The 17,246-nt window shown below is 38.3% G+C and overlaps 1 protein-coding gene across 1 annotated transcript; it reads left to right on the top strand.

Annotated features, from left to right (window-relative positions):
* The first annotated feature begins 9,505 nt into the window (after positions 1-9,505).
* Positions 9,506-15,059, top strand: SDF2L1 (stromal cell derived factor 2 like 1). The gene is made up of 3 exons (XM_072415642.1): positions 9,506-9,724; positions 11,030-11,226; positions 12,584-15,059. The coding sequence occupies exons 1-3, from the start codon at positions 9,559-9,561 to the stop codon at positions 12,866-12,868; spliced, it is 648 nt and encodes a 215-aa protein (XP_072271743.1). The 5' UTR covers positions 9,506-9,558; the 3' UTR covers positions 12,869-15,059.
* Positions 15,060-17,246: the final 2,187 nt, after the last annotated feature.

Raw genomic sequence — 17,246 nt, 5'->3', positions numbered from 1 at the left:
CTGGGAGCAGTGCAGTCTATGATTATGTACACAAGTTTGATTAACATTGCTGGAAAGATTATCCTGAATGTTTCCAGTGACAGTAAAGCAAATGAGTGCTGTGCACACAGCACTGTTCAGTTATTTCAAGAGACAAAAAGACAAAAATGGTGCACCCATGTGTGCTCCTTCATAGTAAAGTACAGCTAGTCCCCGGGTTTTTTACAAGATAGGGATTGTAGGTTTGTTCTTAAGTTCAATTTGTATGTAAGTCGGAACATATACATTAATTTAATAAATGCAATTAGGACAGATGTTTGTCTCAACAAAATATTCGGCAGCATGGTGTCAGTTACTGTATAAAATCCTCACTGTTAATTCATCACAAACAAAGCAAAAAAAATCTCTATGAAGCCTAGACAATTATTAATTTCTGGAGCTAGCTGTGCTTTGATATACAAAAATAAACAACTGCAGAGTTTGTTTTGGTCATTAAAGAGTTACAAAATGTTACAGAAGAGCTCACCCCCCTAAGATCACCCACAACCTCAGCTGTGTTTAGCAAAAGATTTCTTTGCAAGTCATGCAAACTGCCCCTCTCCCCTTCAAGCCTCTGTCCTGCACACAGCTAGTAGGGAAGCCCGGTTCGGTATCTAGGAGATGTCCCTATGTTGGATGTCCTTAACCTGTGGACTACCTGTACAACAGCCGTCCCTGCTCGATCAACCAGGACAAATTGATGAACAATGGTGATAAACCAATGTATGCACTCACAATCTCAGGCGACAAACAATCAGCATGTGTACTAGCCTAACATCAATCTGAGAGCAATGCAGTCTAATAAAGCAGTCTCTGTGAGATATGGGGTATAAGAAAGCAGTCTCTTGGAGAAGCAAAGCATTTTCTATGAACATTCAGTTTAACAAAGCAAACTGTAAAACTGCATTGATTTGCAAGATGCCCCTGACCCTAAAGTGTACAAATACAATTATTATTGCTCACTATGAATATCTTGGATAATCCACAACTAGGCTGTGGGGTTTGGTTGCTCAATGTATTTCTAAAAATTGTGACCTTCGTGTTATTGTTACTGTCACAGACCAAAGGAGTATTTCTAATTAGGCCAAACAATATTCAGACAGTTGGATGTGAAAGCACTAATGGAGTATTTTAAAGTGAATTATTAATGTTCACAAATGTATGTGGAGGCTGGTGGTTGAAACCTTGCTGCATAAAATCTATCTCCTCAAATACATTGGTCTGTGATAAAACAGAAAATCAGAGATTGCTGCCAAAATCCCATGTTCAGAGTCAAAGCTTCCTCCATCTTTGTCCTACCACAAAATTCCTTTATAGGGATCACAGTCCAGGTAAACATTTCTGTATTATTTGTATATAACTTTTACATTTCCATAGTAGTATCTATATAAATTATATGTTAGCTGGTCTTGTAGAATTCATGTTGAATGTTTATATTCAGGTACCCTGTAAGGTCTAGTATGTGGAAGAATTCTTCCCCTCACTTCTTGCTGTGTCAGTAAACCAGTAAGTAAGGAGAATCTCTTTAGTAAAGATGCAGAATGCAGTCTAAGATATTTTATTAAAAGTGTAAAAAAGTCCATACATTAGGGAGATATCCAGTTATGTCAATGGTACAGAATGTGGTCAAAGAACTCCCCAATATGGATTCCACCAGCACTGAAAATCCACCAGATATCCCAAAAATTTTACAAAACTTAATAAATAATTTCTGGTATTATTACTTTAAATTTGGAACATACAAAATATATTTTACCTGTTCAAAAATTTGATACATAATACTCCTCTAGACAATAGGATCTGCTGCTTCTTTTTTTAGCATTACTACTTCTAGGTTCAGTGCATTACCAGTCACCTCCTGCAAGTAAGGTGATACATAAAGTGTGCTTTAAATTATATACATTCTTTCTTTTCATGGTATTGTTTTACAAAAATGACTGGCATTAACACAAATTCCATTTTCACTCATGTGACTCTCCAATCCTTAGTCTTCTGGCTTCTCTTTACAGGTGGGATCTTCTTTTGGAATATTTGTCATTGACATATAGACACTTTCTAATGGCTATCCAGTGACATCAATACAAGAGAAATGTCTGGGACCTGCCAATGCAAGTACATCTGCACCCCCCCCCCCCCCCAAAAAAAAAAAAAAGAAACCAGTTAAATAACCTTTATTAAAACAAAACCATTAAAACTAAATTAACACCCCCCCCCCCATAAAAATAAAAGAAGGGTGCAGGAGGGGTTACAGGTGATAGATTGGGGGTTTAATGTCTGGAGATGAGCTTTTCTATCATTTTAAAGATATAATGAATAAAAAAAAATTTACATTTGAATGTCGGTTAACAAAAAACACTGTACCTAAAAAAATACATATTGGGCTCTATTTCTAAACTATTCCCCTGTCAATTCCTTCTAGGTTCATTCATAATTTTTGTTTACACAGATAGCATTTCTAATTGTGACAGCTTGCACTGTTAAGATTAGCCACTAGGTGGCAGTACGAAACATTGTTTTAATTGGAAATGAAACTAACATTTTAGAGAGATTCGACATTAAAAATGTATAAGAAGAGCTCATTGTGTTCTGCAGTGATTCCTGTTTATTCCTATTCTAAGGGGGGTGTTTATAAATTACTCTCCTGTCAATTCGACCTTGATCCCCCCTAAATAGCATTTACTACTGTGATTGCTGTGCACTTTGATAATTGGCCACCTAGTGGCAGAATGCGTCATTGTTTTACTATGCACTGAAATAGGAAATGTAGAAAGGTCAGCCAATTTACAGGGCTTACAATTCTGAATATACCCTAACATTTAGTCCAGCTAACTTCATAGCATTTTTTTAAGTAGCGGTGTATGCTCTGCATAAATGCAATGCTTCCTAACTAAACCCATGAAGTACCACCCTCGCTACACCTCCACCGCTAAGCCATGTGGTCTAGCTGCAAATATGACCTCATACAGTATGCATGTAAAATCAGACGTACGTGAATGTAAAAGTACACAAATAGTGGATTTGGACTTTTAAAATTACTTTAGTGCTCATGTTCAAAGAAGACAATTGACCGCAGGCCACAAAATGTTGGGCATTGAAAGTTTATTTTAACCTATGAACTAAAATGTAATAAATTGAAGACCTGTTCAGCCCTGTGATGCCTGTTTCTGTTTTTTTAAGACTACAAGCATTTTAGCACATACAGGAAGTACTTGTTTATCTCCCCAGAGATGTCATTGTCACTTTGTATGAGATGAACTTCAAGGCCAAACAATCTTATCTGTTTTATGTAAACTGCTAAGCTCATTATTATCCATTTATTGGAGCTGAACATAGGCAGACACCCAGAAGTCCAGCCTGGGCGACAACCATAACTCTTAAGCTAGTAACACACTTGCAATAAATATCGTTAGAAAACAAAGGCTAATGATTATGCACAAATACTTTGAACGATCGTATTGTGCACAATTCTGTACTAGTTGTAACAGTACGATCGTTCAAATATAATCCACCAATAATGTACACACGCAATATACGATTGTTTGAACGATGCAGGCAGTGACATGTAAAGGAGAAAGTGTACTGCAGAAACATCCACGATCACTGAACGACCGTACATACAATAGATAGTGAACGATCGAAGCTCAATCGGATCCCCTGTAGCAGAAATAACTGGCACCTTGTGCTGCTCCACCATCCCCTGGTCTAAGCTCTGTTACTGTACAGAGTTTGATGTTCTTGCACTGATTGCATTAAAGAAACAAACATTTATTAATATATTACAGGTTGGGCAGCATTTATTTGTTTCTTTCCTATCTGCCTAAAGGTATTTTCTTTTAAGACCAATCCTAATAATAATCACTACCCCTCAGATATTGAGAGCTGAATTTATATGCAAATTTTGACCTTTCTGTAAAAGTTGAACTAAAAGTTTATCTAAACCTTACCAATGATAGATGGTGGCATCATTCTTTATTTTCACCTGATCATTCTTCCAGCATTCAATTGGTATTAATAGAGGAACAGTTTTATCACCCTAGGAAAGGTTTAAACCCCTACCATATACTTCACATAGGAAGGAGGAGTTCTGTAGTCCACCCAGAAACTAGGAAACAATGCTAAACGATAACAGTGGAGAAGAGGGAGAGCACATGAATTTATCATCTTACAATTCACAGGTATTTATCCTGCCTCATGTGCATCAATCTAACCCACTACAAACTCTCTTTCAAGCTAATTGATTTACTCATCCTTGTCAGTAGCTGTAGCTTAAATACGTCTTTCACCACAGGTATGCTTTAAGTCAGAAAGCTTTTATCTGCTTTGTATACAAATCTGCTGAGGTCCCCTACACAAACATATAAATCACTGTGATCTAGGTAAAGGCCTAATCAGATCTGATATAAATATATATATATATATATATATATATATATATATATATATATATATATAATACAATTTCCTGTGGGTGATGCCCAAGGCTAGAATTTCACCCTATCTATTGAAAGAAAAACCATTGTACACAATAGACATACATATAGTAAGCTTCTCAGATTTGTAAAAGCAGTCCTATAAACATGTAAGACTGCTTATAAACGTGGTATAGCAGCTTACAAAATTTCCTTTGTTGAAGCTGTCTTTGACATATTGAGCTGGTCAAGTAGTTGCTGCCCTCTGTTCTCATTCATGATTATGAATCCAAGCTTACCAACACAATGTATCTAAAAAAATAAAAAATGTACAATAAAAAGATTTAAAAAATATATATTTAGTACAAAGCGACAAGATGTGCTAATCATTGGGAGCTATTTCAAAAAACACTCAACCAATGGTATCTTACCCCTTTTAAATTAGCAAAATTTTACACTACAGTATCCCCTCAATGTTGGAGACAATGCGGATCCATAGGTACTTTATGGCATTTGGATGTGGTATTGCAATTCTATTAGATCATTCTGAGCCCAGGTCTTTAACATGATATGTGAAGTTACACAAATCAGGATTCCTACAACACATAAAATAGCTCTTTTCCATATTCCCCCGTATTCAGTTCCTTAGTGGTCCAAATATTACTGACAGCCAAAATACATATTACTAGAAATTGGAAATGTAGCTCACTTCCTAACCATAGGGAAAATATTTCTGATCTCAATTTACATTGTGCATACAAACGTATAATTGCCCTTAAAGACAATAAAGCTTGGAATTTGTGGTTAAAACATCCTCAATGTTCGATTGGCACCTGAATTTTGTAATTTGTAATATACAATTTATACAAGTTATACTATGTTATGTTAATTATTGGCTGATATGAACCTTTCCCTATTTCCCCCTCCCCTGGCTTATTTTATGTTTTCAGCTTTGTTTATGTGTTATAATCTTAAGATTGTAAAAAAAAAAAAAAAACAACGTGGACCTTCTACGATTCTAAGTTATTGCTTTAATATCAAAATTGTTGATACTATATTTTTGTTTTTTTGCTACTGTAAAATATGTTTTGTATTCCTCTTCTTTTGGGTGGTCTTAAATAAAGAAATATTGAAATATAAAAGCCAGAAAAAAAATTATATTTACTTGGAAGCAGAAAAGCAAAACTCTAAAACAAAAATACATATGCTGGTAATTTTTCCCAATCTGCCCCACATCTTTACTCCAAAATGAGAGGATAATGGGTTGTGCAGACATGAATTAGTACAATTGTGCTGTATTCAAAGGTTAAAGCTGAAGGCTAGAGAGACACAAATGCAGCTCTGTAATTATTAGTACATTGTTAAATGTACTTTTTTTTAAATGTAAGCACCCAAATTTGTAAAAATCGGCATTTTGTGTTTTTTCTCCTCTGCAAACCTCAGAGAAAGAGAAAAAGCAGAACAAGGAGGCAAACAGTGCTAACAAGATGCATGCTGGTAAGAAGAAAAAGAGATGGGAAATGAGCTCTGTATAAGCTTTGTGAATGAGAGTTATTCAGAAACAATAAATTTGAGTAGTGAACACTGATGCCAATAGCTATTTACTTACTATTGACCTAAAAACATGCCAAAAATACTTTACAGAGGTGTGTTTAGAGTCACCGAGTACTGTCCTTACATTTGTCTTTCCTACATACATGTGGACTTCTTCTCATATGCTTCTAAGTGTTTTTAAAACTTTTTTGAATGTGTTGCTTACATTTTTGCATATGCATGTATAGTTCTTCTGTAGCTTACATGAAGTGTCTTTTGACCCTATGGCTATGGTCATTAACACAAAAAACTTCCCCCTAAAGAACTAAAGATATCTGAAAATACACCCACTTGTGTTGGCGATGTATATGCACTTTGGGGTGTTTTTTAAACTACAGGTAGTCCCTGGGTTACATACGAGATAGGGACTGTAGGTTTGTTCTTAAGTTGAATTTGTATGTAAGTCGGAACAGGTAGATTATTTTAAGAAATGCAATTAGGACAGATGTTTGTCTCAACATATTATTAGGCAGCACGGTGTCAGTTACTGTATAAAATCCTCACTGTGAGCTAATCACAAACAAAGCAAAAAAAAAAAAATCTTTATGGAGCCTAGATATTCATTAACTGCTAGAGCAAGCTGTGCTTTGATATGCAAAAAAGAAACAACTGCAGAGTTTGTCTTGGTAATTAAAAAGTTACAAGATGTTGCTCAGTTGTGTTTAGCAGATTTCTTCTGCAAATCATGCAAACCGCCTCCTCCCCCCATCAAGCGTCCTCTGTCTGTATGTCGGATGTCCTTACCTCGGGACTACCTGTAAATAAAAACTGTAGGACTAATATTTGAATGCAATTGCTGTCCTTCTGAATAAAGCTAGTTGCCTTGATGATATGCTGACCCAGGGGCTACAATACTTTGAATGGCCCAGAAGATGGGATCAGGAAAGTCATAGAAAGACTAGATGGACACCTTTGTTTTATGGTATGGTATGTTAGAAATCCTGCTGGCAGTGTCTTTCATAGGTATGAGTATGTAAAACACATACAAGGAGAGTCAAAGCTAGAAAACCTTGTCTACATATTTATTAGAGGTTTGTGAAGGCATTGAGTCAGTATGACAGCCAGAATATGAAGAATAAGAAGGCAGCAATTGCAGTGTCCATGTTCAGAGATGGTTCCTGTTACTCTAAGTGGATCCATCATCTTGTAGAACTCAATAGCAATTGTCAGGACCTGCATATGAGAAAAATATACAGAGTGTCTGCAACAAAGTGAACAGCTTGTTAGTGCTGTACAGCAATGTATAGCTGTACGCAGTTCATCTTAGGGGTCTATTATTAGAGCAGTAAATCTGACATTCACTGAAACAATAATCAATTACTGTCATTGAAACACATGGACCTAAAAGCTTCTTTACCAGGGAATGTTTCAGTGAATGCCAGATTCACAGCTTTATAAAAAGACCCCTAATATTCCGTACATGGTTAATGTGTAATACACCACTGCAGCTTCTGTACATACTACTGCATTATATTACTTTCCTATTATATTTCCATTGTTCCATGTATTCATATCATTCTGCTACTATATAAAAAAGTTCTAAAAAAAGACTCCTTAGTGTTGGAATTCTCATTGCATTGAAGCAGTTATCTGGTGCCATGTGCTTTGTTGGGTGCTAAACTAAGCCTGTGAATACATCTTTACTAGCCCTATGGCAAACAAAAGTACCAGAATATGCCAATAAGGGCCCATTCACACACGTGTGTTCTTTGTTTCAGTGATTTTTATGTAAGCGTGGATAATGTCAATGCATATTGTCATTCTGTGATGACATGCTTTGAAATTAGCATTTTTACACCTTCCTCACTGGTGCTTCCATCTTCACCTATTTCTTTAGTGTAGAATTCATCAGGGTTGGCTCATATTGACATAACTTCCACAGATAATTCTTCCCAATACCAAGAAATGTTGGGATAAAATACTAAGGGGTGTGATTGTATCTGATTTCTGTTACACTGCACTGAGCTACATACCCTGTGCTATTCATAAAGGTATAAAAGCCAATGCTTATAGAGAGCTTTAATAAATCAGGCCCAATGTGACCAATGAAAGTGCACCATTTGTCCATGCCAAGAAAGTCAACACAAGCACAGAAATGCAGTTTGTCCACAATTATCGGCCTTTCTACAACTAATAGAGAAAGGAGCTGAAATTTATCCAATGATGTGAAGAAAAGATGAGCATGGAGAAGAACACAGCCATTGACTGGAATGTGAGAAGTTTGTGCAGAGTACCTTAGAGGCAGCCACCCCAAAAATTGGAGAAAGGGGCCGTGGGAATCACTACAAATTTTGTGGACCTAACACCCACCTGCACAATCATATGTTCAAGTGAATGTGGAAATTTGCCAAATGGCACAATAACTTTTTAACTAACTATTTATTGTACAGGTAGTCCAAGGACATCCAACATACTGAACAGGGCTTCCCTGCTTGCTCTGTGCAGGACGGAGGCTTGGGGGGGGGGGGGGGGTGGTTTGCATGACTTGCAGAAGAAATCTTTTGCTAAACACAGCTGAGGTTGTGGGTGATCTTAGGGGTGGAGCTGATCTGTAACATCTTGTAACTCTTTAATGACCAAGACAAACTCTGCAGTTGTTTCTTTTTGCATATCAAAGCACAGCTTGCTGCAGAAGTTAATGAATGTCTAAGCTCCATAAAAAAATTTTTTTCACCCACAGTGAAGATTTTCTACAGTAACTGACACCACGCTGCCTAGTAATATGTTGAGACAAACATCTGTATGTTACATTAATGTACAGCGCTGCGTAATATGTTGGCGCTATATAAATCCTGTTTTTTAATAATAATAATAATAATAATAACAATCTGTCCTAATTGCATTTAATAAAATATTGTACCTGTTCTGACTTACATACAAATTCAACTTAAGAACAAACCTACAGTCCGTATCTCATTTGTAACCTGGGGACTACCTGTAATTTTTTTTTTTCAATGAGGTCCTGTTACCCAATAAAGGAAAAAAATCCCATAAATAAGGAGCAGGATTCCTCTCATCTATCCTATTTTATTTCTCAGTGGAAGAACAGGCATGACAACATGCACAGGACCAGATACACATGGCACAGATCGCACAGGACTAGATACACATCGCACCACCACCAGATGGCAGCCTTCTGCTTGCATAGTTATAGCACCCCTCGCACTCCCCCTGCAGGAAGGGAAGGGTTAATACTAGCGTATCTGCAACAAACGAGTTACAGGTCGGCTGCGACTTCTCCAGCGCTGATTGGTTGGCTTGGTGTGAATGAATTATACCGTGGACCAATCAGCTTCACCCTCGTGTCTACAAAACGAAGTCATATACTTTAGAAAGAGGAAGAAGCGATCCACCAATCGCCGCATCTCTCCTTCTCCTTGCCTTTCACATTAGTACCGCCTTGTAATGGGCGGAGCGAGATAGCCCATTGGTTGAACATTGTACATGCTCGCCCTCCTGTCGCTGGCGGCTGGTGATTGGCTGTTGTAACGTGTTGAGGGAAGTTACAGAGAAGCCGGACTGACGTGCCGGGGGAACGATGCTGCCAGCGGGGTTCGGGCTGCTGTTGCTCGGTGTGTTCTGCCTGTGGTGCCCGGGCCTGGGGAGCGAAGAGGCGGAGTTTGTAACATGTGGTTCTGTGGTGAAACTGCTGAATACTCGGCACAATGTGCGGCTCCACTCACACGATGTGAAATACGGCTCAGGTAATGGGGAGCCCCGGGCAGCTGGCTCTGTGCTCCTATTATCCAATCATTATTCCGGTGCTGGAGGACATGTCCGGTGCCCTGCAATGCCGGGGTCCCGATGCACAGTCTGCTGTCATACACACAGCGATTTATCAGTGATCGGCCTGTATTCTATAACTACACCCGACATGACCGGCTGCTACCGATTGTAAATATTCTAACATGCTGCAAATCATTAGAATCAGGAACTAGTTCTAGCAGAAGTCTGCCTATGGTGCCTGTAGGTGGTAATAGGACAATGGCACCCCATTGGGGTCATTCTGTATAACTATTCATTGCTACTATCCACACATTGCATCCTGCCATAGATCACCAGTGTACCCCAATGTGTACATTAATATTGCATGGTGTATTCCCATCCATAGTATTACAAATCAATGTCATATAAATGGTGCCGACACCGATTGGTCCCTCTACAGATCCCCTGCTGTGTATAGGGACAACCTTCCTGTATGGTGAATAGTAAGTAACAGGGAGTCTATCTATCCTCCAATATAAGTGATGTGTGCCTACCCCCAAAACCAGTAGTATACAAATAGAGAATAAATAGATGGAATGGAGGCTCCTCGTCCCTGCCCTGTGTTACTCTGTACATGGTTTGCTGTTTGTGTTTACATTCTTACTTTTATCATTTAAGGTTTTGTTTTAAGTGCACAACCTAAAATATATCTTGTATGAAATTATAACCATTTAGAAAACATTTACTATATTTACTGTAAAGGAAACAGAATCCAACTGTCACCTTTCACCTGTTTGCATTGCATGCTTTGTCACTTCCTGTGTCTCACTTCCTATAATCGTATAACGTGTGTGTGGTGTCTTTATGTTTCCATTATATTATACCCAACACGATGAAGAACATTTCAGTCTATCCCTGAACATGGTAAAACGGATGGCTCTGTATGCAGATATCATTGTACATCACAAAGTAGGACTTGTCATTCCTTAGATGTGGCCCCCTATATTTTCATTCCTTAGATGTGGCCCCCTATATTTTCATTCCTTAGATGTGGCCCCCTATATTTTCATTCCTTAGATGTGGCCCCCTAGATTTTTATTCCTTGAATGTGGCCACTGTTTTTTTTCATCTGGTGATCCTGCCAGTAACTTTCCCCTAGCCTGACCTATATATGTATGTATTAGGACAAAGGTGTAGAAAATAAGCTACATTCAGTGTTGGGGTCTCCATACATTGTAACCATTTAGGACCAATCTACATAAATGAAGCAGAATAATGAAACCTCCATTGTATTCTGATTTTAGGAAGCGGCCAGCAGTCTGTTACTGGAGTGGAGGCATCAGATGATGCTAACAGCTACTGGAGGGTAAGAGGAAAGGAAAGTAAGGATTGCCCTCGTGGAGAGCCAATAAAGTGCGGACAAGTCATTCGCCTTACCCATGTGAATACCGGGAAGAACCTGCACTCACACCATTTCTCATCTCCACTCTCAAACAACCAGGTATGATTAAATCAGGAGACCCCGAGCACAAGCACTTTGAAGAATCACCTTCTTTAGAAACAAAATACAATCTGCTTCTTCTAAAACAATGCAATATTGTTCTATTTAGTTTAGGTCATTGGGTCTGATTTATTAAAGCTCTCCAAGACTGGAGAGGATACATTTTTATCAGTGAAGCTTGGTGATCCAGAAAACCTGTAATGGTCCAGGATTGAAAACATTAGCTAACAAATAGCAAATGACTTTTAAGAAATCCATTCCAGGTTTGCTGGATCACCCAGGTTCACTGATGACAGTGTATCCTCTCCAGCATTGGAGAGCTTTAATAAATCAGATCCAATGTCTCTTGCCTGAGGTCCCTGAATCCCTGGGGGTACGTTGGCATCTGTCAGGGAATATCCCAACTACAAACCCCCCTTTCCTGACTATATGGTGGACAGTGGCATCACTGGCAGCCTAAGCGGTATTACACATAGCAACAGGCTTTTTGCTTCTACTTTTCCCTGCTGCCGATTGCACAGGACAGAGAGAGTTGATTAGCTGAATTTGCAGCCACTGGGTGTAGCTCTGCCCTGTTCCGCTATCTGGGGAAGAAATCCAAGGAGCAGGGCAGGGGTGGCCCAGGAACCATGTGGATACAGAGAACAGTACACCTGGGTTCCTGGAACACCCTGTCCTGCTCATTGGCTTTTTCATTTCCTAATGGCGGAGCAGAGAAGAGCTACATCCACTGGCTGAGAATGCTATTATTTAACTCTCTCTGACCTCTTCTGTGCTACTAGTAAGTCTGGGAACCAAAGGACAGAGAGGAGGTGAACTGCACAGGAGAGAGGAGATGGAAGGAAGTGCAGCCAGGGGGCTGAATGGAAGGTTTTCTGTAGAGAAGGCCGGGGGAGAGAGTGCAGTAAGGGCCGATGGTGAGTGCAGTAAGGGGAACCATAACTTGTGTGCAAAGGAAGAATGGCTAGGAACACTAAGGACCCAAAATAGGTGTAAAGCTGTACAGGAAACGTGGCAAGTGGAGCATATAGCCGGAGAGGAAGTGCAAGAAGGGGAACTATAAGGCTGGAGAGGAGGTGTAAAGCAAAGGATGGGCGGGATGCAGCCAGGTGGAAGCAAGCAGAGCTAGTAGTGAGATTTTATAATATGAAATACTTCAACTTGAGCTTTGTTTTGGAAAACGGATAAATAGGTATGTTTAGTTCTGCTTTGTGAAGGATGTCCAAGACTGTACCATCACAACTGGATATGATCGGCATAGAAAAGGATGTGTAATTTTTTTTTAATAATAATGTAAAATTATTTATTAGACCCTATGTGGTCCTTTGCACTTATCGGTCTCTTTTTCTAATTACAGGAAGTTAGTGCCTTTGGAGAGAATGGGGAAGGAGATGACTTGGATACTTGGACAGTACAGTGTAGTGACAGTGCTTGGGAACGTGAGGACGCAGTGCGTTTCAAACATGTTGGAACCGGTGTATACCTGACCATTACAGGTGAACAGTATAGTCATCCAATCAGAGGACAGAGGGAAGTTCACGGCATGACAAATGCCAATGCTCACAATTACTGGAAGGTGATGGAAGGTGTGTTCCTCAAACCAAGCCTGCCTCCAGGGGCAGCCAGGCATGATGAACTATGAAAGAAATTGGAGACTTGAAGGTTTTATCTTCCACTGGATTGTCTTATCAAAGACCAGTAAGACTGAACTATTTTGTTACAATTTCTAGGAATTGGAACGTTCCTCATGCACACAATTAGGTAAAATGGTGTTCATATCTTTTTTGGAAACCTTTGCTAAGAAAATATGAAAGCTGCTGGTGCTCCTTTTGAAATTACTAGCTGCTTTGCTGCCTACTTTATTATTTTATTACTTTTGCGTTGCCTACACTGTACCGGTATAGAAATCAGGCATTTTCTCTGGTTTTATACTTAATGGGGTCATTGACGAAGTGTAAAGCCAGAGACAGCCAGGTAACTAGCATTTTAAAAGGAGATAAGTTATGGCATCATTCACATTTTGTTTCAGCACAGGTTTCCTTTAAAGGCTAAGAGCACATAAGTAGATTTTGAAGCATATTACATACACATGAAAAAACAGTTCTACAGTGCATTTAAATTAAATAAACTAAACTGGCGCCAAACGTACTTTTAAAAAAAACAATGTCCAGGAAAAACGGTTAACACTTAAAAACACAGAAAATGTACCGATTATTGTGTTTATTGGTATAGATCATATCCAGAATATCAGCAGTGCTGCCTTCATTGATTTACAATATAATCAGATGTGCACTAAAAGACTTAAATCTGAAAAAGCCACAAAGCCTTCTTGCTAATATCCCATATCCCCCTTATAGGGGTACGCAACCCTATTTAAAATGATATTTCAGGCAACCAGCTTAATATACAACATAAAAAAAATATTTATATATACATTTGTGTTTGCCTTTTTCCTGCCAAAGGATAATGTGTTCAGCCAGTTTTGTAATACATCTGCCACACTGCATAGCCAGGAAGGTCACTCTTATATTGGCAATGAGCAACCTGCAGGCACAATGGTGACCTATACAGCTGCAATGCTAAACTAGGAAAAAAGTGTCACCTCTTGGCATTGTGTAAAACATAAGATCAGTGGTACAGAATTACAAATCCATTTTGTAGGCAAAACGGTAAACTGTATTTGGCTATTTGCCTGGAATTTAGCTTTAAGAATAAATGATTTATTGCACTACCTAGGTGTAAATTGTGTTGCTGTTATACACTGGTTTAGGATATATGAAGGATGTAAAAAAAAAAATACAAATAATATATGGACGTTAGTTGATAAACAGACTCTTCAATTTTATGTGAATGCCAATTTACCAGCAGCATATAGGAGAACATGAGACTTCTTACTAAGCGTATATGTATATAAAGATTTTCTATTTCTAGTAGAGAGTGCAACTTTTATTATAGTTTGTAGCTGGAAGTTTTAAGGGAACCTGTCATAAAACAATGGGTCTGATTTTTTTTTTCATTCTCAAAGACTGGAGAAGATTGACTATCATGGGAGAATCTGGGTGATCAGGAAACTTGGAATGGAATATTTAAAAATATCTGCTATTGGCAAATATTTTCAATCCTAGATCAGATCTATCCCAGGATCTCCTATGATGTTCTATCTTTTACAGTATTGGAGAGATTTAATAAATCCCATAGACCCATAATGTAGGCTGACATTGCTAACACCTCCTGAAAATACTGGTTGCCCGGCTATCATTCTGCTGCTTTGCTGTAATGTTTTGAGACATAGGTACAGAACAAGTATGGCACATTGATTTCTGACTTTTCCTAGACACCCATTTGGTGCTTGCTTGTTCTGTAACTCCAAAGCAGTGAAGACAACTTGAATGGTCACAAGAAGGCCATTAGTGGCAGCCCCATGTTTTTCCCATGATATGTTTACCTAAATGTCTGTCCTGGATTTGCCTCTTGCTTTCCTGATACAATCATTTACAGCAGTTAATTCGGCCATCACTTGAGACACACTACCTCTGCAGAGAGTGCTTTGGATCACTGTGTTTGCTATTTGTCAGTGTATTGGAAAACCTTTTACACATCCGAAGTAGATGGTTTTGCTTTCTATGGGGAAAAGGGAATAAAACTTTAACAAAGCCTGTGCACAGAATGCAGAAGATTACAGCAGCTTATCCTGGCGGTACACAACTCTGTAGTGGACATCTGCCTATCACTGGGCACCAAAAAGTAATACATTTGTACATGGAAAAACAAAGCCAATTGAATTCTGTATTCCTAACATACGTGGCTGGTATGTAATAAAATTAAAAGACGTATTTTACTTGTATGGCATTTTTATTCAGCTACATCAAGTTTGATGTACATCAACAGTGAGCCAATTGTGATAACTTTCTGGAACATAATATTTTAATAAGTCAATTTATGGGGAGAGATTAAACTACTTTCCCTTATCTTGAGAAATGCTGTCTTCTTCAAAAAGGCTCAGTGTAAAGATCTGATCTTCACCCGCTTGTTTAAAAGGTTATACTTCTAAGGGATTTATTTAATAATTGTTCATAATTTTTGCTTGCAGAGATAGCATTTCCCATTATGACAGCTGTGCAGTTTTGACATATGCCACTAGATGGCAGAACGAGTCAGTTTTAATCGGAAATAAAATAACTTTAGAATTTAATTTCCTTTAAGTACAGTACTGCAAGCTTAATTGTGTTTCCAGCTTTTAGGATACAGAAGTGTAAACTGGTCGGTAGCAGGGCTGGACAATGCAGTTTAAATTACAGATATAAACAATGTGCACTTTTTTTCTCTCTGGCATAGGGGGGTTTGGTGAATGTGAGTGATATAATGTCATGGACTTCATGGGGTTTTTTTTCTCAAATGATGTGTTCTGTAAATAAAAGGCAGTTCCAAGAAGAGATGTTTAGTAACAAGTGAATGCTGAGCTTTGAATACCTCCAAAATATCACCCATTAAAACAAAAAAAAATTTCTGATAGGATCATCTCATTTTCGCTCTTTTTCCATCTATAAACATGCTCCCTGCAAATCAGCATACTGATTGGCTTCTTGTTCTGCTTTTCCATCCCCTTTCCTCAGCTCTACAGCTTCCACTTAAAGCTTAAAAATCTAATTCTGCACAAACATCCTCTTTTCCACCTTTCTGCTTTTTGCATAGTTTTTTGTTTATTCTGCATCCATCAGATGATCACTGATGGTGCAGATTGCTGAAAAATGGGGGCAAAGATTCAAATGCTGCATTGCAACCCATAGATCTGTAGCAATGTCATTGAAAGCAATGCAATGCAATGGAAAGCAAGAGCCAAAAAAAGTACACTATTAGTACTCTTAAAGCCTGGTTCCCATCCTGTCTTGATTGCTGCGGTGATCAAGATGGAAAAGGGAGGTGCTGCACCTTTTTATTAATCAAAAATTAAAATCATCAGCTTTTTACTTTATATAAAAGGGTTGTCTAAATTGTCAGCTTAGGTCGGCTTTACCCAGTCTATCACAGCTGGCAAGCTCTTACCTACTGAGTGAATGTGAGCCCTTGCTGCTCGAGATAGCAAGTGTTAAGGGGGAACAGTGACCGCCTGATAGACAGTTCATAACCGTTCAGTGTAAAATTTGACTTAGGTCTGCATCTCAGTTAAGGAAATTTGCACTCTAATTGTCCTGATCACTAATGTCCCTGGAAATGAAGGTGAGGGTAAATCCAACTAATTTAAAGCTACCAAATGAAATGTAACGGAGTAATTTGTTCATGTCAGAACAGACTAAGAGAATTTCTCATATCAGACCTAAGCCTACAAGGCAGGATTTAAAAAAAATGGTATTACAGAGAGATTATAATAAAGACAGAAATAAAAAGCTTGGTCTTCAGATATATATATATATATATATATATATATATATATATATATATATATACACACTGGATTTCATCTGTGATTGATTTACATCTTAACTTGGCTGCCAGTACTATGCAGGTTGGTCACATCAAATTTGTATTTTTGTTTTTCTCTAGAAAACTCGTGTCTCTGTAAAGGTGGGGATAAAAACAATATTTCCATAGTAAATATTACAGTAATAAAATTAGCAAGCTGTGACAGTCAGCGGACGTAAGTATTATTCTTGTCTTTTCGTACACCCCGGCTCACACTTGGGTGTATCCATAAGGATGAACATGGCCATGCATGTCGGAGTCTGTGGATGATGTCTGGAATGCAGTTTACCTTTAAGCTGGAGAAATGCTTCATTTAAAAATAATGACTTTAACTATAAGTAAACAATAGTTCATCATGAATAATTGTTAGCATCAGGATGTATGGAAAAAATGATGGCAACATGATGCAAAACAGCTATAGAAGAGTAAAATGAGTTGGAGTTGGTTTTAGGGCTCCTGTAGCTAGGTCTTAGATTCATACGCAGCAATTCCCAACATTAGTATTAAAACAAAAACCAAAACAGAAATAAAGTTTGGCTTGCTTTGCCTTCAACACAAGT

This window comes from Pyxicephalus adspersus, chromosome 6, assembly GCF_032062135.1.
Source record: "Pyxicephalus adspersus chromosome 6, UCB_Pads_2.0, whole genome shotgun sequence".
NCBI lineage: Eukaryota > Metazoa > Chordata > Amphibia > Anura > Pyxicephalidae > Pyxicephalus > Pyxicephalus adspersus.
The sequence above is the reverse complement of the archived record's forward strand: the minus strand, read 5'-3'. Positions and strand labels throughout refer to the sequence as shown.